This window comes from Candoia aspera, chromosome 7 (assembly GCF_035149785.1).
Source record: "Candoia aspera isolate rCanAsp1 chromosome 7, rCanAsp1.hap2, whole genome shotgun sequence".
Classification (NCBI taxonomy): domain Eukaryota; kingdom Metazoa; phylum Chordata; class Lepidosauria; order Squamata; family Boidae; genus Candoia; species Candoia aspera.
In genome coordinates, this window is record NC_086159.1 from 1,323,813 (window position 1) to 1,343,672 (window position 19,860).

Below are 19,860 nucleotides of genomic sequence, written 5' to 3' on the forward strand. Positions count from 1 at the left end.
AGGAATATGCAGTGGAGGTGAAGAATATATTTAAGGGACTGGACTTAGCAGATAGGATCCCAGAAGAACTCTGGACAGAAGTTCGCAACATTGTCCAGGAGGCGGCAACAAAATACATCCCAAAGAAAGAGAAAACCAAGAAGGCAAAATGGCTGTCTGCTGAGACACTAGAAGTAGCCCAAGAAAGAAGGAAAGCAAAAGGCAACAGTGATAGGGGGAGATATGCCCAATTCAATGCAAAATTCCAGAGGTTAGCCAGAAGAGATAAGGAATTATTTTTAAACAAGCAATGTGCGGAAGTGGAAGAAGACAATAGAATAGGAAGGCCAAGCGACCTCTTCCAGAAAATTAGAAACATTGGAGGTAAATTCCAGGCCAAAATGGGTATGATCAAAAACAAAGATGGCAAGGACCTAACAGAAGAAGAAGAGATCAAGAAAAGGCGGCAAGAATATACGGAAGACCTGTATAGGAAGGATAACAATATCGGGGATGGCTTTGACGGTGTGGTCAGGGAGTTAGAGCCAGACATCCTGAAGAGTGAGGTTGAATGGGCCTTGAGAAGCATTGCTAATAACAAGGCAGCAGGAGACAACGGCATCCCAGCTGAACTGTTCAAAATCTTGCAAGGTGATCCTGTCAAGGTAATGCATGCTATATGCCAGCATATTTGGAAAACACAAGAATGGCCATCAGATTGGAAAAAATCAACTTACATCCCCATACCAAAAAAGGGAAACACTAAAGAACGTTCAAACTATTGAACAGTGGCACTCATTTCACATGCCAGGAAGGTAATGCTCAAGATCCTGCAAGGAAGACTTCAGCAATTCATGGAGCGAGAATTGCCAGATGTACAAGCTGGGTTTAGAAAAGGCAGAGGAACGAGGGACCAAATTGCCAATATCCGCTGGATAATGGAAAAAGCCAGGGAGTTTCAGATAAACATTTATTTCTGTTTTATTGACAATTCTAAAGCCTTTCACTGTGTGGACCATAACAAATTGTGGCAAGTTCTTAGTGGTATGGGGATACCAAGTCATCTTGTCTGCCTCCTGAAGAATCTGTATAACGACCAAGTAGCAACAGTAAGAACAGACCACGGAACAACGGACTGGTTCAAGATTGGGAAAGGAGTACGGCAGGGCTGTATACTCTCACCCTACCTATTCAACTTGTATGCAGAACACATCATGCAACATGCTGGGCTTGAGGAATTCAAGGCTGGAGTTAAAATCTCTGGAAGAAACATTAACAATCTCAGATATGCAGATGATACCACTTGGATGGCTGAAAGCGAAGAGGAACTGAGGAGCCTTATGATGAAGGTGAAAGAAGAAAGTGCAAAAGCTGGCTTGCAGCTAAACCTCAAAAAGACCAAGATTATGGCAACCAGCTTGATTGATAACTGGCAAATAGAGGGAGAAAATGTAGAAGCAGTGAAAGACTTTGTATTTCTAGGTGCGAAGATTACTGCAGATGCTGACTGCAGTCAGGAAATCAGAAGACGCTTAATCCTTGGGAGAAGAGCAATGACAAATCTCGATCAAATAGTTAAGAGCAGAGACATCACACTGACAACAAAGGTCCACATAGTTAAAGCAATGGTGTTCCCCGTAGTGACATATGGCTGCGAGAGCTGGACCATAAGGAAGGCTGAGCGAAGGAAGATCGATGCTTTTGAACTGTGGTGCTGGAGGAAAATTCTGAGGGTGCCTTGAACTGCAAGAAGATCAAACCAGTCCATACTCCAGGAAATAAAGCCAGACTGCTCACTTGAGGGAACGATATTAAAGGCAAAACTGAAATACTTTGGCCACATCATGAGAAGACAGGACACCCTGGGGAAGATGCTGATGCTGGGGAGAGTGGAAGGCAAAAGGAAGAGGGGCCGACCAAGGGCAAGGTGGATGGATGATATTCCAGAGTTGACGGACTCAAGCTGGGGGAGCTGGGGGTGTTGATGGCCAACAGGAAGCTCTGGCGTGGGCTGGTCCATGGAGTCACGAAGAGTTGGAAGCGACTGAACGAATAAACAACAGCATTCTTTTTGTCTTAATTCTAATTGCAGCTGCAACATTTTGGGTCTTTTTGTTGGCCTCTCCGCTATGGCTTGTAGCTTAAAAACAATTTATTAGTAATTAGTGGGCATTGGTTAACAAGGCTTCTGGACCTCCTTATACTCTATCTGTGCCAGTTGCTGAAACTTCACCATATTGCAGCTTGATGAGAAAAAAGGGGGGGGAAAATTGAGCAGGCATTTGCAGTCCATGTACAAATTACAAGATTTCAATGGTGGCTTTTTTCCCCCAAGGAGAATCAAAGAGGAGTTGTTGTAAGAGGAGTAGTAGCAGTAATAATAACAATACCAACAGTAGTAATAATAATAATGGCAACCCTCATGCTGAGAATTTGTGCACTGTGTTAGAATGTTTACTAAAGACAGGAAAATGGATGGAAAAAATACTGGTAGAAAGTCGGTTAGATTTGGTCTGTGATAAGGCATGAAAGTTTGTAAAAAAAAAAACTGCCTCAAAGACCATGCTTCCCCTTTGCTATTTATTTATTTATTTATTTATTTATTTATCAAATTTGTCACTGCCCATCTCCTCCTACCGGAGGGACTCTGGGCGGTTTACAATATAAAACAATACATATATAATAAAATCCCTCTAAAACAATTCCTCAACTATACGGACAAAAGAGTGGGGAATGTCAGGAGAAAAATATAAGGAAGTTGAAGGAAGTAGAATTGGCTTACAGGAAGAGTCAGGGTCGACCATGAATGGTGATGAATGAATGTGGGTTGAATACAAAAGTATTTAAAAACACACAGAGGTGGTTTGGTGATTATAAAGAGAATGAATGAGGATCAAATCTCAAAAGAAATATATGAAGTCAGAGGGTTGAGAGGAAGGGGAAGATCAAGAAAGCCCTGTTTGGCTGATGTCGAGATCCTCAAAAAGAGAAATGTCATGTTTAAAGAACAAAAAGCAGTGCAGGAAGGGGAGTATGGGCTTTGTGGAAGCAAGGGTGGTTTGTAAGGACAGGACAGTACGGAGGTGAACATCTTGGTATACTTTCTTTTTCTTCTGCCTTTAATTTCTTTGGTTATCTGTTCCATGCTCTACATTCTGCACATGATGCTTACCTTGAAAGGGAACAGGGCGATAGGGATGTGAATTCCTAGTTGTGGTTCTTTGATTCAAGCACAGGTTCTTGCTTATTCTTCGCTGGCCTCCTTGCCAGGTCGTGTGGCCCAATTCCTGGACTAAATCCCAAATGAGTGACACTAGGTTCTGAAAGGAGCAACCTGGGTGGAGTCAAGTAAGCAATTTTCCTCTCTGAGGTGGCAAAGTATAAGGGCAAAGTCCAGGAGGAGCTTCATCTCACCTCTGGGAGATCTGCTGGGCTCAGCGTGGATCAAGGTGATGACCTGATTGGAGCAACATCTGACTTGCTATAAAGCCTGTTGGGCAGCAGCGCCGTGGCAGAGAGGCTGTTCGGCCTTTCCAGACTGGTTCTTGGAAGGACTCGTGAAAGAGAGGTGAGAAACCAAAAGCACAAAAGGCACGGTTTGAAGTGTGTTTTGATGTGAGAAAAGGAGGGGCGGTTGTAATGATAGGAAATATGGAGCATGGTGAATAGCGTTGGTATAAACTACAGCTGGCTACATTTCCTTTTCTTCTCCCTTATCTTTCACGCATAATTCTCGTTGCCCCCTCGCTACTGTTTTGAGGTCATCTGCTCATCAGCACTTCATCCCAGACACAGAATACCCAGCCTCATCTTAGCCAAAACTTACATCTTCATCCCAGAGAGGTGCCCCAAATTCTTCTCTTTCCTGGAGGTTGGAAAATGTGAAGCCTTTCCAAGTGCTTTTAAGATCAGGTGTTGCTCTCCAGAGCTTCTGATTAAGAGTTTGGATGTGCAAAGAACTTAAGGGATGTGTAGGTAATTGAAAGAGAGGGAATATTTGTTTCAAGGGAATTCTAGTTCTGAGTAATAAGGAATATGTTTAGCCAGGAATCTATGTTTAGATGAATGACTTTTACTTTATGGTGTCAAGTCTCTTGCTTTTATTGCTCTGGGCAAATTATAAAATTGGGTGTTTAAAGCTCAGTTCTTAGCCACAAAATAGACAACTATGTAAAATTCAAGACTACGCTGATGTCTTGGCTAGGACTGTCACCAGAAAGTGCTAAGGAGAACATCAGGGCTTTACAGTGGAAGGCACCTGATTCAATCAACCTTTGGCCATGAAGTGAAAGAGCATATAACCCCTGGTGTGAATGTGTGGGAACAAACACTGGTTTTCTTTGTATAAAAATTATTTTTAAATAAGAATTTTATTAAGTTTCAAGCAAAGATAAAAGCTACAGAAAAGCAAAAAAAAAACCTACAAAGAAAAAAAGAAAAAACTAAAGAAGTGTAAAAACATAAGAGAAAATTTTTCAAAATTACAAAAAGAGGTGACTTCCGACTTTTAACAGCAAGGATATACAGCAATTTTCCATAATCAATCCCTTACTCCATATTAAACCAAAATCACATTATTTCTATAAATCATTCCATTGGCACATTATAAAAATCATTAAATACAGTTGCTCCCTTCCCTTATATTAAGAGAAAAGAAAAAATATAAACCTCCTCATCAACTTCCCCCCAAAGATAAAATTTATTTAATTATTTCCTTTCTACTACTATTCTATATGTTCCTGTCTACTATAATAAAGATCAAACTAAAAAACATATAAATTGTCTGTCATTGTACTTGATAATACAACAATTTTAATAATCTTAATCATATTAAACCCAAGACCAGACATTTATTATTGTTTATTATACCTTAATAATCTTAATACAAATCATTAAAGATAGATGAAATCAGATGAACCCTAAAAGCAATCCAGATAAATATTCTTAAACCCTTATCCTTATTATTTTGAAGTGTCAAAATAAACCAGAACATTTTCATATCCCTACAATGTGCACAGAGCTTTTTTCTTTAAAAACTCGAACAGCCCAATTGCCCCCCTCAAAAACTCCGACTTCTCTTCAGGAGACATCCCATACACAATGACTCCTTCTTTTCCACGGCGTTCCATCAGAAGATCAATTTCACTGATGGCTTGCAACTCGATCTCTCCCTTTAATTTCTCCAACTCGACTATCCGATCTTCATCCAGCATTTCAACAGAAGTCCCGGTCTCACTCTTAGAAGAGACATTTCTGTCTCTGTTAAATTCCTCAGTTTCATCCACGACATCCCCAACCAGACGACATATTTTAGACCTCATGTTTTCCACAATGTCCTGAATGCCTTGCATAAAAACTTGGTAGGAATCAGAAAGAATCTGTTTAAAATCTCAGTGGAAGTCAGAGAAAGTCTGCTTGAAATCCTCCATGTCTCAAGCAGTAGATTATGGCGCCCCCCCAGGAGCTCAACCAGTGAAAGTCAAAGATATGAGAGAATTCCAGAATGTGTTTACACAAGTGAAAGTGAGATATGCAGACAGCTCCCAAGGAAAGTAAAAGCAGAAAACTGAAGGTTAAAAACAGCTGATTCAACGTGTAGGAAAATGCTAATACTGTATCTTCAAATTTAGTACAAAAATAATAACAGGGAGACAATTGTTTACTCCTTAATATTTGGATGGAAAACAAGGTCCGAAACTTAAAAAGATTTTTTTTTAAAAATTGAACCCCCCAAAAATGATAAGCACCAAGAGAACCCCCTTCTCCTTGCTGCAGAAAGCCTCTCTTAGGGTACGCATACTTAAAAGAAATATAAATTGGGTGATTTAGAAATGGGGTGGCCGGTTTTAGTGTCCATTTAAGGCTGCAGCGCAGCTTGGAAAATGGTGACGTCCCAGCCTCCCAGCTGCTCTTACCAGTCTAGCGCGAATGCTGTTTGCGATCTTCTGGCTGCAAGCAGCCGTCTGGAGGACAGATGGGGTGATTCCAGGTGTTTTCCTTATTTGGAAAAACACTCCTGGGCTTCAGGAAAACCTGCCTGAGTAAGAAAAAAACTGCTGCACTGTCAGTTCTGCCTGCTGAGCCCACAGGCACCATCTCGCCATCTCCCCACCAGAAGTTGGAAGAAACACTGCTGAGAAAGTCAGCAGCTGCAACTTTTCACGCCCAACGTTCATCGAGCCCGATGATCATGCCTCCAAAACTCATAACTACAGAGGCAGGAGGAAAGATGGTGCAGAAGCTGGAGGTTTTCTGGACATGGGCAGTGGAGACATCCAGCGTGATCACCCCAATGCATTCCTGAGGCAAGAGGGAACTCGGCAAGGCAGGGTTAATCAAGGGGCCACACCACATCCAGTGCCAGACGCACCACATAAAGCACAAGCTACGTAATGCCAACCACTGGGGCAAGCTTCCTGACAGACCAGCCTCTAAGGCAGGGTTTCTCCACCGGGGTTCCACGGCACACTCGGGTCCCGCAAGGGATCACTAGGGCTTCCCTGGGAGATCACGATTTATCTAAAAAATGATTTCATATTTGGGCCACTTCACGTTCAAGAGGTAAGTTTCATTATTTTTTAGTTTAAGAACACTGTTAATGCATATACTGTATATGGGCCTACCCATGAAATGAACATATTAATTTAATTTAATTTATTTAACAATAACAATAAAGCCCTTCATGGCGTGAGTCCAGGATACCTGAGGGACCGTCTCATCCCCGTTACATCGACCCACCCCACCTGGTCATGCAGAGAGGGCATGCTGCGAATTCCGTCTGGCAGGATCCAGGAGGCGGGCCTTCTCTGCAGTGGCGCCCGCCCTCTGGAAATCCTTCCCCGCAAAGTGAGACAGATTCCACCCTTGGTGGCTTTTCGAAAACAGCTAAAGACCTGGTTCTGCCATTTTACCTGGGGGGAGGGAGGCAGTGACTCTTGGAGATGGCTGGTGCCCTAAAATAACCCTTTAGACATACATATTGTCATGGTTACTGTTCCAGTGTTCCTGAAAAAGATCGTAACGGGTTCCCATGCCATGGGGCTGACATGAGTTGCTGTACGGGAGGGGGCCACTCCTGTTTCTTGTACCAGGCTGCGATGCGAGGAGTGAAGATTGAGGAATGCATGTTTGGGTTATCTCGCCTTGTCAAGGATGTTTCCCGCAGACCAGCAGGAACCATTAGGGGCACCTGCAGGGCATGGAATTGTACTGACTCTGGGGGGAGGGACTGGTCACTGCTTGGGTTTTTACTGGGAGACACCCTGCGCTTTTACCATTCTCAGCTTTGCTTGTGATCCTGCACACTATTCATTATTAAATCAGATATCCATGACAGCCCTGTGTGAGTCTGATGATTTTGAATAGGCAATCATTACATAAAGCTGAGAATCCTATAAAACTGTTAGCTCCTACCAAGAACCACTTCTTGTGAGGGATTATAGCTAACGATGGCTGAATTGCAAATGAGCGCCGAAAAACCCGAGGAGCCCACCAGCTCAGCCCCTGAACCTGCAACTGGGAGCAGAAGGCAAGACACTTCCTCAGAACCGTCTGCCGCCCTGAACCCTCCAAAAGAGTCGTCGGATTCAGATTCAGATTTGGGGGAGTCAGAGAGCAGTGGGGTGTTGAGGGGAGGACCAGCAACCGTGGAGTCAATCAGCGACCTAATTGTCTTGGATGAGGTGGATGACCCGCAGCCGGGGACATCAGGGACATCCTGGAAGTGCCGATTCCCGCTGACACCGGAGAAGGAATCCACCACGCTGTCGACGGATGGGACACCAGGAGGGCAGGTGAGAGGGGGCTCCCCAACCCCCCAGAGGCTGCGAGTGCTAGAAGCAAAAATGGAATCCCTGGAGTGTTTGTTAAATTGGTTTAATTACTGGTTTAATTACTGCAGTGAGAGTTTGCGTAATGGAGGATTGCCACGATTCTGGGAAGATCTAGCGGAATACCTGTGTGAGTTCATCCCACCAGGAAAGAAGGAACTGCCATGTTGGACCGCCTGATGGCAAGGGTTCATCCAGAGCCTCCCTCAGAACCCAGGGACATACCTGCAGGAGCCACAGCTGGAGCAGAGGAACTGAATTCAAGCCCAGGCTCTGACCAAAGGAGGAAGGTGGAAGAGCAGGTACCTAAGGAAGCTGAGAGGGAACCCGCCCACCAGAGTCCCAAAAGCAGTGGGCACAGAAGTAGACCCTCCAGAAGGGAGACACACAGGTGCCAGGAGCAGTCCTCAGGAGCCAGGTGACACGAAGGAGATGAGGAGGGCAACGAGACCCATCCGAGATCCAAGAGGAGGTAGAGCACAACTCTCCACCCCTCCACAAAGCTCAGAACTACGTTCCTCAAGGAAAAGGACCGCTGTGTGTCTCCCACAAGCACACAGGGAGGGGTGCCAGAGACGAGCAGATGCCACCAGCAGGTTTTGTAAGGGCAGTTCTACACCCAACTGAGCACAGGGGGTAGAGGATGGGATCCAGTGAAGGAGACATCAGTTTTACTGAACTGGGTGTGGGAAGGATATGACTGAATGGGTCAAATGCCACGAGCTTGCCAGAAGCGGGGAACGGCAAGGAGAAGGCGAAGGCACCTTTGAAGCCTTCCTTTGTTGCGGAGACTCCTCTCCAACCCAAGGCCCCTTGTGGGGAACAGTGTGCGCTGCGCTTGTGGGCTCCGCCACAGATGGCCCCAGGCAGTGAGGGAGCCCCAAGCCAAACAGAAGGCCCGGTGCGATTCCTGTGCCAGGGAAGGCACCTTTTAGCCAGGAGATCAACACTGGTCCTTCGATGGGCGCACAAGACCCAAGAGCCTGGGAGGGCTGTTACACCCTAAAGAGAAGGTGGGACAGCAGGACTGGGCAGCAGAGCTTCCAGGAACCAGGATGAAATCCTGCTCATTCTAGGGAGTGCTATTTTTGACTTTTTCTGCATTTTGCATGATGTTGCTTACATGAAAGAGGAATGGCATGATGGGCATGTATGCACCTCCACCATCAGTAGGCCAAGGATGTTCTGCAATCTTGGCCTCTGAGTTTTTCTCTGGGCCCGCTGGAGGCAACACTACAGCCTCACATTAAGCACTAGAGAATGCTGGTTGCTGGGTCTCAACTGGGCCTTGAATTGAGTAATCCACAACTGCTTCTTTTGCCTAACACACTGTCACAGAGAGACATACAGTAGTCTTTGCTTAACAACCGTTCATTTAGTGATGGTTCAAACTTATGGCAGTGCTGAAAAAACTGACTTACAACCAGTCCTCTCACTTACAACCATTGCAGTGTCCCATGGTCACATGATCACCATTTTTGACCTTCCCAGCTAGCAAAAGCAATGGAGAAACCACATGATTTGCTTAATGACCACGTGGTTCGCTTAACCCCTGCAGCAATTCGCTTAATGACCGCTGCAAAAAGGTTGTAAAATTGGGTCAGATTTGCTTAATGACTGCTTTGCTTAGCAATCAGAATTCTGGTCCCAATTGTGGTCATTAAGCAAGGACTACCTGTGCATCACGGCTTAGCCTGTTGTGTGAACCCAGCATTTGTCATTCTGACCCTTCTCCCTTTTTAAAAATCTGAGCAGGAGGATGCACCCCACCCCCAGCGAAATGCATGAAGCATCTGCTCTTGCTTTGAAATTGTCAGGTTTCACAAAACCAGGAGACTTCATTAATAACTGCAGAGTTGCACTTGGATGATACCAAGATATTTCACGCTGTGAAAAGTAGGCTGCATGAATCAGGACACACATTTATAGCATGCGACTCTGCCCCTGCATCTGGTGTTCCTGCTAGTGCCCCAATGATTTCTCTCCCCCCCCCGCCCCCCCGTAAGAGCCTCCTCTCCTTTCTGGCACTTCCTTGGCAGCAGCTCAGCATTCCAAGTGCCAGCTCCAGACTGACAAGGGATTTGCAATGAAGCAGGGCTGGAATCGACCCTCTGGCGCATCCTCGCGGCTCCGGCTGTCCCTGGCTCTGCCTGGCTGGGCTTTGTGCCATCTGCCAGAAATGCCACCCTTCTTTGCCATTCAGCAGCGGCTCTCGCCCACCTCTCAACATGAACGGGCGCTGCCGGGCCAGCCGTTTCTTTGTGACGAACACGGGAGGACAACCGGGGGGGCCGGGCGGGCGATCAAAAGGGTGGGCTCACCCACCGCCCCGACGCGGCGCCCTCTGGCAGGAGGAGCCGGTCTCCGGGCGCAGGGCGGGCTGCGGCGGGAGGGATCTGGGAGAATCCCGCCCCGACGGCGAAAGGGGGCAGGTTCGACCGAGGAGCCTCCGGGACGGGCGGACGCGCAGCGCTCTTCGCGGGACCACCAGCCGCCGGGCCGGGACCCGCCGAGGGCAGCGGCGCTACGCCTTCGTTCGGCCGGCCGGGCGTGCCCGCGTGTGCGATCCCGCCCTCCGCCAGCGCCTCCGGGAAGAGCGAGCCGGGCCCCGCCCCGCCCCGCCCCGGCAGGTCACGCACGGCGGGCGTCGCCGCCGCACGACATAAAAGGCCCGGGGCGGTCCGCGGCGCCAGCGTGCTGAGGCGTCGCCGGTCGCTGGGGGCTTCTGCGGCGCGGGCCGAGCGGGCGGCGGCGGCGGCGGCGCTGGGCCAGGCTGGGCCAGGCAAGGCTGCGGCGCGCGCGCGCGGGCGGCGGGGCCGCAGGGCGGAACGCGGGGCGGGGCAGGGCGGGCGGGGGCGCTTGGGGTCTTCGCGCGCCTTTGGCCCCGCGGCTTGCGGGGGTTCCGGCCCCGGCCGCGCTTCGAGGGACCGGCGGAGCCCCGCCTGTCCGGCCGTCTCCTGCGGGCAGCCCTCCTTCCGGTCGCGCCGCCCGCCCCGGCCCGGCGCCCCCGGTGCGCGGGGCTGCCGCTTCCGCCAGGGCCAGCCGCCGCCGGGCCGCCCGTCTGCGGGTGGCGGAGCGGAGACCGGCGCCTCCGAGGCACCTCGCCTCGTGCAGCGGCTTGTCATCCTGGGCGCGCCGCCCGCACGCGCGGGTGCGAGGCTCGCTTTGTGGCGCTTGTGTTTCTTCGAAGTATGCCTCTGCGTAGGGGCAGCCGGCGATCAGGGCCCCCCTGGGCAAGTGGGGGGCTGGTGACCCTAGCAGGGCTGTAGTGGAGACTGTTCTGGAAGGGAAGAAACCAGCTGAGACCGAACCCCAGCACGCCGGAGTAGCGGTGGGGCTTTGGCACCCTGGCTCAGGAGGGGTGACATCCCTGACTCGGGGTGTGGCAGCGTGCCCCCCATACGGATCGGGTGCGCAACTCAGGGCTCCTCCTGGACTCACGACTCCTGCCTGCGGGAAGAGCAGGGGGCAGCCATGGCCAGGGGGCCTTTGCGCAGATCCATCTTGTGCACCAGTCGCACCCATTCTTGGACCCGGAGGCCTTGCTCACGGTCACCCGTGCTTTAGTCATCTCCTGTTTGGATTACTGCAATACGCTCTACACGGGGCTGCCCTTGAAGACCATCCAGAAGTGCAACTGCTCCAGAATGCAGCGGCACAAGCAGTTTTGGGTGCCCTGCAGTTCACCCAAGCAACAACATCACTGTGCGAGCTGCACTGGCTTCCAGTTGCCTTCTGGGTGCCATTCGAGGTGCTGGTTGTCCCCTTGAAAGCCCTGCATGGCACAGGGGCAGGTTACTTGCAGGACTGCCTTTCCCTGAGGGTGTCTGCCTGTCCCACTAAGTTAGACAGGGTGGGTGTGCTCCATTTCCCCTCCCTTAAACATTGCCACCCATTGGGACCCCAGAGGCACGTCTTCTCGGTGGCCACCCCAGCCCTTTGGAACAGCCTCCCGCTGGAGGTCGTGGGGACCCCTCCCCTTTTAGCCTCCAGAGGGCTGTGCGGACCTGGCTCTTCCCCCGAGCACTGTGCTAGGATGGCGATTGAGCTGTGAGACTGGTCTGGCGCCCTGTGGGAAGGGTACTTTTGTTTTTAGCCATGTTTGTATGGATTGTTGTGAGCCTCCTCGAGTCATTCTGTGAGACAGGCAGACATAGAAGTCCTGCAAATAAATAAATAAATAAAGCTCCAAAAGTGTCTGGAAGAAGCGGAAAATAATGACTTTTCATTTTCACAGAAGGGACCATTTGGGTCCTTGGGACCCACCTCCAAGTGAAGGCCTCCCCATGCATGGCCGCCCACCCTTGCTCAAACACCCTCCCCGCCCCATGGTCCTCTCGTTTCTTAACCTGATGCCCCTGCTTGGAGGCTGGCTTTCTAGCTCCCTCCTAAGTCAGAGGATCTTACAGACACATTCCACATGTTTATTAGAGGATGGCAGTTCTGTAGCTCATCTCGGGGATAATTGTTTCCATTTCTCAGGAAGGCCTAACCCAGCCTTCCCGCCTGGCTCCCCACCACCACCAACGTGGACTGCCACTCCTATTGTGGCTCTGCTGGCTAGGCGTGTGGGGAGATGCAGTCTGACGCATCAGGAGGGGATCACCATTCTAGAATTTCTACCCTTTGCCCCCATTGTTCACCTTACTCTCCCAGGTCACTTTCTGGTTAGTTGCAAAGGATTTGTTCTGCTTGTCTGTGATCCCCTTATCTCCTTTTGACCCACTTTTGGATCTCACCCAGCAGCTTTTCCAATTCCCTGGCGGGTTTCTGCTTCTGCAGCATCTATTTGTTTTTTTTTTCCTGCTCAGATTTCTGTGTGTTTTGGCAACACACTCTTCCAATCTCTTCTGCTGTTCTTTTGCAGCCTTTCCTTGGGCCGAGCACAGGGTCTCTGCCAGCTTTGAGGTCTGCTCTGCACGGGGACCTTGAGGAGTCGCCTTAGGCAGAAGATAATTTCAGTGACTGTTGAGTCCTGAATGCTGTTCTCACACGGGCAGCTGCAGAGCAGCAGGGCATGCTGTGGGCTGGCCATCTGGTGCCCCACTCAAATTGAGGCCACAGCGCTTCAGTGGTAACGTGGCTCGGACGGACTTCCTGCAGCTGGCCTGCTGACCTCACCTTGGCAGCATCCCCAAGGCCTGCCTGCCTGCCTTGTGGACACCATGTCAACCTGTCCTCCAGCGTGGCTCCTCGCCCTGTGCCCAATGCTGCTGGCTTCCCTCGGGTCAGCCTACCAACCCCCCAACATCATCCTGATTTTTGCTGATGACCTGGGCTATGGAGATCTGGCCAGCTATGGGCATCCTTCATCTGCCACCCCCAACCTGGACAAGATGGCTGCCGAGGGCCTGCGCTTCACCGACTTCTATAGCAGCAGCCCTGTCTGCAGCCCCTCTAGGTACAGTGATCCCCTTCTTTTCTTCTGATGGTCACCTCAGAGAGTCTTTTGTCAACCTGTCTGCTCTCCTTGTCTGAGACTATTCAGGAAGCAGACTCGTGACCTAAAACCACAAATGACTGAGGACAGGCACCAACAGAGTCACTTGCCTCTTGGGATGCCCTGTGCCCACAATTTGGAGACCTTCCAGCCCATAGGTTGCTTGTGGAGGGGTTATGGCCTTGAGCTCTGGATCTGATGATGATTGGATGCAGGCATCTATCTCTGGCTTTCCACAAATGCTCTCTCTCTGCAGGGCAGCCCTGTTGACGGGACGCTATCAGACCCGTTCTGGCGTCTACCCTGGTGTCTTTTATCCTGGCTCAAAGGGAGGCCTCCCGTTGGCAGAGGTGACGGTGGCAGAATTGCTGAAGAAGCAGGGCTATGCCACTGCCATGGTTGGCAAGTGGCATCTGGGCCTGGGCCCCAAGGGGATTTTCCTGCCCACAAACCAAGGCTTTGACCACTTCTTGGGTGTGCCCTACTCACACGACCAGGTGAGAGGCAGCAGGCATGACCTGGTGGGGGTTCTGGGCTCTATAGGATGGCATCTGCTTGGATCTGCTGGGTGGAAGAGTCTGAGATGGCTTGGAAACATGTGAATGGCACTTAGTTTTACCTCACTTGCATTTAGAATTAAAGGGTTCGGGAACGGAGGGCAGCACTGAATGGCAACCTGAAAGTGAATGTAATTGCCTCAAGAGATTATCAGCCAGACGAGGCATGTTAATTGTCTAGACAGGGATACAGAAAAGGCAGTGAAGGACATGGACGAGGAATGTATGGAAGTGTGTGTGTGTGCCTCAGCTGCTGATGGCAGTGACAACCCAACAAGATCTAGATCAGTGTTTTTCCAACTTGGGCACTTTAAGACGGGTGGACTTCAACTCCCACAATTCCCCAGCCAGCATGCTGGGAGTTGAAGTCCACATGTCTTAAAGTGGCCAAGTTGGAAAAACACTGATCTAGAGGGTCATTCCTGCTCTGCGAAATGCACAATGTGTTTCATTGAACATGCAGTTTCTTTGCAACGCTCTGTTCCCAAAGACTTTGAATAAAACCATTCATGGGCGTCCATGTGTTCTTTTCCTGACTGAAGTCCCCTACAATTGCTTCTGTAATGAAATCTTTTCAATCAGTATGGAATTTATGGAATTGGTAATGCAGCAGCCAAATTCATGCATCACTTTAAGCCACAGGGTTTTATAAACGTTTCATTTATTCATACAGCTTTTTATATGCTGCTCAAATCTTTGGACTCAGGCAAAGAGAAGAAAAACGCCAGCTGTGGTTTGCTAAATATGCTACCGTGACTGGTTTATGCTTAAGACTAATCTAAGATTTACAAATAGTGGCTGGGTTTGCTCCTGTGAAACAACCGTTTGTGGCTTGGTGCTACTTGTGAACCCACCCAAAGTGCTGTGATTGTCCCTGGTTCAATTGGCCTTAAAGGGGGTGGCACTGTGTAGAGGAGAGATAGGGGCCATGTGGCCTGCATGGAGGGCTCTGCTGGGCCTCTCCTCCCCAGGGGCACTTCCTCAGCCCTCCCTCCTATCTTGCAGGGCCCCTGCCAGAACCTAACTTGCTTCCTACCACGCACTCCATGCTTTGGGATCTGTGACCAGGGGGTGGTTCCCGTCCCCCTGTTCTTCAACCAGAACATTGTGGAGCAGCCGATAAACTTTCCCTTCCTGGAGGCCCGGTACAACTCATTCGCACGGAATTTCATCATGGCTAGTGCTCAGCGCAAGCAGCCATTCCTGCTGTATTACGCCTCCCACGTGAGTCTTGGGTCCTTCTGGGATGGGATGAGACTCGACATGTTCAGCTTGAGCAGAAAGGTTGTGGTGGGGTAATACCAGCCCTGTTTTCTGGTCTCCATTCATCTGGAGAGGCTAATTGACCGCTTGAAGACATTTGGCCCTTGGCGTCCTGTGAACGCAGCTCTGCTGTTAAGGCTGTTGCTGTGTCTCTCTCTCCGCCGCCCCATCCATCCAGAAGCTACACCAAGAGCCAAGTTGGTCTCCATCTCTGGAGTTTATGGCGCAGCTTGTTTGATCCAGCAGGCCCCATTTTACATTTGGCCCTTCCCTTGCTGAGCAGAACATGCCACGCAGAAGTAACGGGTGTAAGTTTCTGTATTTCTGCACTTACAAATCTCACGGACATTCTCAAATTTGCTTTTTGAGTCTGACTACAAGATACCAGTGGTGGAGGCCAGTGGGTGCCGTCCTTCCTTTCACAGAGCTTTGTTCAGGATTGAGTTGACTGTAGTGTCTGTGGCAACAGGGTGACCTACCTAGAGTTGGTGGGAATCTTCCCTGTGACTTGGGGCTCCAGAGCACCTCTGATGAGCTGCAGCAGACTGGGTGGGCTCACCATGGGTTGACTCATCAGCAGGGCTGTTCCTATGTTCTTTTTAAGCTGCTCTGTTACTTGAAAGCAGAAATCTCCAAATATTGATAGCCATCTATATTTTTCTTTCCAGCATACCCACTATCCCCAGTTTGGGAGCCAAAACTACACCAAGAAGTCCTCTAGGGGGCCTTATGGGGATGCTCTCCTTGAGTTTGATGGAACGGTTGGCCTCCTCTTGCAAGCTCTGTGGGATGCCGGGGTCCACAAAAATACGCTGGTGTTTTTCACATCTGACAATGGGTGAGTGCGCAACCAGGACAGGTTTAGGAATGAGGGAAGGGCTGCAGTGAGGTGGTCAGTTGACCATCAAAGGTTTGATTAGGCCAGACAGTCATTTCCTACCATCTGTGATGAATCCTGCTGCCATGAAAATACCTCTGCACCGTTTGGGTGGGTTCTTATAATACCAGAAATCCAATTGATCAGAACATCATGGCTGTGCTCATTCTACTCAACTGGACACCCAAGAGATGGTTTGATGTGATGCCCAGCTTTGCCCAACTGATTCAGGCAATGGCTGGGTTCCTGTCAGATGCTGAATCTCAAAACTACCCATCCCATTTTGGTCTAGACAAGTGCATTGGGAGAAGCCAGCCTTGATTTTCTTATTCTGCATGGGTGACTATTTTGGAGCCTGTGTCCACCATCCAGAGCTTCCTGTGTGGAGTGCCTCCCCAGCAGCAGTTGCACGGTGTGAAGGAATGAGGCAGAATGTGGAAGCTCTGTGTGATGAAGAAAGAGGGCCCATTGAATTAAAACAGACCTGGGGTGAGGCTTGGCTGATGATAATGATTACGTTGCAAGACTTTAGGAGACCATGAACTGCGTTTTGTTTTAATGCCTAACTGTTGAAAGCTTGTCTGACTCCTCCTGAGGTTCAAAGAGGTTTCTTGGAATATCACTTCTCTTTTCCTGACAGCCCTGAGACAATGCGCGGCTCCCGGGGAGGCAGCTCCGGCTTGCTCAAGTGTGGGAAGGGAACGACCTACGAAGGGGGCATGAGGGAGCCCGCCGTGGCTTATTGGCCTGGCCGCATTGCGCCAGGTGAGTCAGAGGGGTGGGATGTCTTTGGCTTGCAATGGGGCAGGGCCAGAGCAATGCCTTGAGATCATGGGGAGGTTCCCCCGCCCACCCTGACTTCTTTCTCTTGGCACCAGGTGTGACCCATGAGCTGGCCAGTACTCTGGACATCCTGCCCACTGTCGCTGCTCTGGTGGGAGTGCCCCTCCCCAACGTCACCCTAGATGGATATGACCTCAGCCCTGTCCTCTTTGGGACCGGAAAGGTGGGCTTCTGGTGCCAGTCTGGAGACAGGCTGATGGCGGCGGGAGCTATGGCCTCTCTTTCCATGCCCGGGATGATCACAAAGGCCCTGCCTTGGGCACAAGCCGCCCCTCCCATCAGGTTCTCTCCACGTGTTACACAGCAAAATCCTGGGGAGAGGTGGATGTTCCTGGGTCATGCAGAGGGGAAGAGGCGTTAAAAAGAGCCAAGGCTGGAATGGAAATTAAGGCAGGGAGTCAGAAAGGTCTGCAATTCCATCTTCTTGAGCTACACCTTAACGTTGTCACAGGAAGGTTTTCTCTGTAGGCATGCATCCCTCCCACGCTTCACCCTATGGTTATCTAGAAACTGGCATATCACAGTGTGTACACGGCCTGCTCATTAACAGCCACACCCTTGTGCCTATGTAAACTCTAGCCTGGATTAATGAATGCCATTGGTGCATTTATATAACATGATCTGCCCAAGCAAATAAACCCTATAACAATCTGCTGAGGCCTGGGCTGGGCTTCCCCACAGAGTCCAGCTCTGTTTTAGCTCCGTCTCATGCATTCCTGAAACAGCCCATAAGGAACGTTATCTTAAACTTGCTTTCCCTCCCCTGGTGCCTGCACCAATGTTGGGACTGTAAGTCCAGCTGGTAGGACTTTGCCCATGTTGTTGGGACATTCTGGAAGCTGGCAGTCCCAGTGCTTGTAGAGGGCTTCAGTTTGAGGGAGGCGACCTTCCTCAACCCTCCAGGATGGATGAGAAAGCTAGGTGAGACCTTGTATGGTCAACAGTCCTGCAGAGCCTTGCGCCGTGGAATGGGCATGCAAGAACACTGGGGAGAGATGTCTTTGGGAAGAGGTCAGCTTCCTGATGGCACCAGGCTTCTGGAGTCAAGATGGCTCCCATGCAGGCTGGTTTGAGTCTGTAGGCAACCATGCATGCACGGAGGGGGTGGTTCCCACCCTTGTATATCCACTCGGATTATTCCTGTTTTAATGCTTACCTGCCCCTTCTCTGATTCTCCTGACAGAGCCCCCGCCGGACCATGTTCTTTTACCCTCCAGCTCCCAATGAATTGTATGGGGTTTTTGCTGTCCGTTATGGCAGGTACAAGGCTCACTTCTTCACCAAAGGTGAGTCCTTTCCTGTCTCCCTGAAGCGTTGGGAGGAGATTGTGTCTGTCTCTTTCCAATCTAGAATGGGACAGAGCCTCCCTTCTCTTCCTTCTCTGCTTTGGTCTCCAGGAGCCTTCAGCAGTGGTGCGACCCCTGACAGGGCCTGCGGAGGGTTCACCCCTCTTATTCCCCAGGAGCCTCCCTTGCTGTTTGACCTTGAGTCCGATCCTGCTGAGAACTACAACCTTCTGCCTGGAGGTGCCCAGACGCCTGGAATTCTGAACATCCTAAAGGAGGCACGACTGCTGAAGGCATCCTTTGACAGTGACATGAAGTTTGGGGAAAGCCAACTAGCCATGGGCAATGACCCCTTGCTTCAACCTTGCTGTGTTCCGCAGTGCGTTCCCAAGCCCTCCTGTTGCCGCTGTGCCTCTTAGCCTCCCTCTTCCCCTGCACAAGCCTGTCTGTAATCCATGCCTTTCTCTTCTGCATGTGGACAGAAGAGCTGATTCAGTTTAACACACTCCCAAGGAGTTTTTGCAATGTTTTTTTGATCAGGAAAAATCACATCTTGCCTGCTGAGTTGGAATAATGGTATGTGGGAAAGACCTCTGGAGGCTGGGCAAGGAGACACTGCCAAGGGAAGGGTCAGATAAGAGACAGCTAAGCCTGCTGCTGGATAGTGGGCAGGGCAAGAGGCTCAGAAGGGACCCTCCCTGGTTTCTCGGGATCTTAAGAAAATGGCGGGAGAAGTGTACTTTCAGACTTGTAAGATTCTGCTAATGTAGCTTTACAGTAAAGTAGAATTAGCTCATCTGGTCCTGATTCCTGTCTGGTCTGCCTAGTGAGGCTGACAGTTGGGCACGTTCCCTGATCCTGAGCCTTAGCAGAGATAGGGTAATGTATCTACTGCAGCCACATTTCTATCCTCCTCTGAAGCCTTGGACACATCGGGACAGCCTCCCACCCTTCCCTGTCAAAGGCTGCTGTGCTTGAAGGTTGAAAGGAGTTGGAACCTAATGCATCTGAAGGGGAAGCTGGTAGGTCCCCGGTGTGTTCTGGGACCCTGTTGGATGAGATCAGGTTTGCCATGCCAGAGGGCAGGGCTAAAGCCCAGCCTTGGCTACAGGTCATCAGGTGCCAGTCCATCTCTCTTTCACCATGAGAGGGCATTATCTCCCCGTCCTCCCATGGTTTTGTGGTTTTCAGCCTGAGGCAGCTTCTCTTCAGTTAGACAAGAGATAGATAGGACTCCTCTGGAACGTGAGGATGAGGCCAATGAATGTCCAGGGCCTGGGGGTAACTTATGTACAGGGGAAAGGGTTCATACATATATGAACGAACAGGGCACGTTCCTTGTCCTGCCTGTAACGTTGCAAAATAACTTTTCCCCTCTTTTCTTAATTCACTGCTCTGCCTTGGGAAGGCTTTTCCATAACTTTGATCCTGTCAGTGAGGAATGCAGCATTCCTAACAAAAGCACTTTAAAAAACCCTAATGAAAACCCCAGGTACTGTTCTGTGATGTGGATTTCTCCCTGCTCCTTTCTCCAGAGATGGGAAAATGGTAATCATTTAACTTGAAGTCCTCGGTGATTCTTTTTAACGTTCATATTGCAGACATGGAGTCTAAGGAGGAAATTACCTGGGCTAGAGAAGGGTCCAAGAAGGATCCTGGGTGACTTTCTGCATTTGGACAATAAATTCTGTTTTATTAAATGTGCAATAAGGGTTTTTTTTTGTATTACATGATGTGTGTGTGAGAACCGTATGGTTGGAAAGGCAGGATATAAACCATAATGGTA

General features: G+C 49.9%; 1 protein-coding gene across 1 annotated transcript; it reads left to right on the forward strand.

Moving 5' to 3' along the window:
• Positions 1-12,954: 12,954 nt before the first annotated feature.
• On the forward strand, positions 12,955-18,631 carry ARSA (arylsulfatase A). The gene is made up of 8 exons (XM_063309494.1): positions 12,955-13,209; positions 13,505-13,745; positions 14,811-15,029; positions 15,737-15,906; positions 16,586-16,710; positions 16,824-16,951; positions 17,972-18,074; positions 18,186-18,631. The coding sequence occupies exons 1-8, from the start codon at positions 12,974-12,976 to the stop codon at positions 18,491-18,493; spliced, it is 1,530 nt and encodes a 509-aa protein (XP_063165564.1). The 5' UTR covers positions 12,955-12,973; the 3' UTR covers positions 18,494-18,631.
• Positions 18,632-19,860: the final 1,229 nt, after the last annotated feature.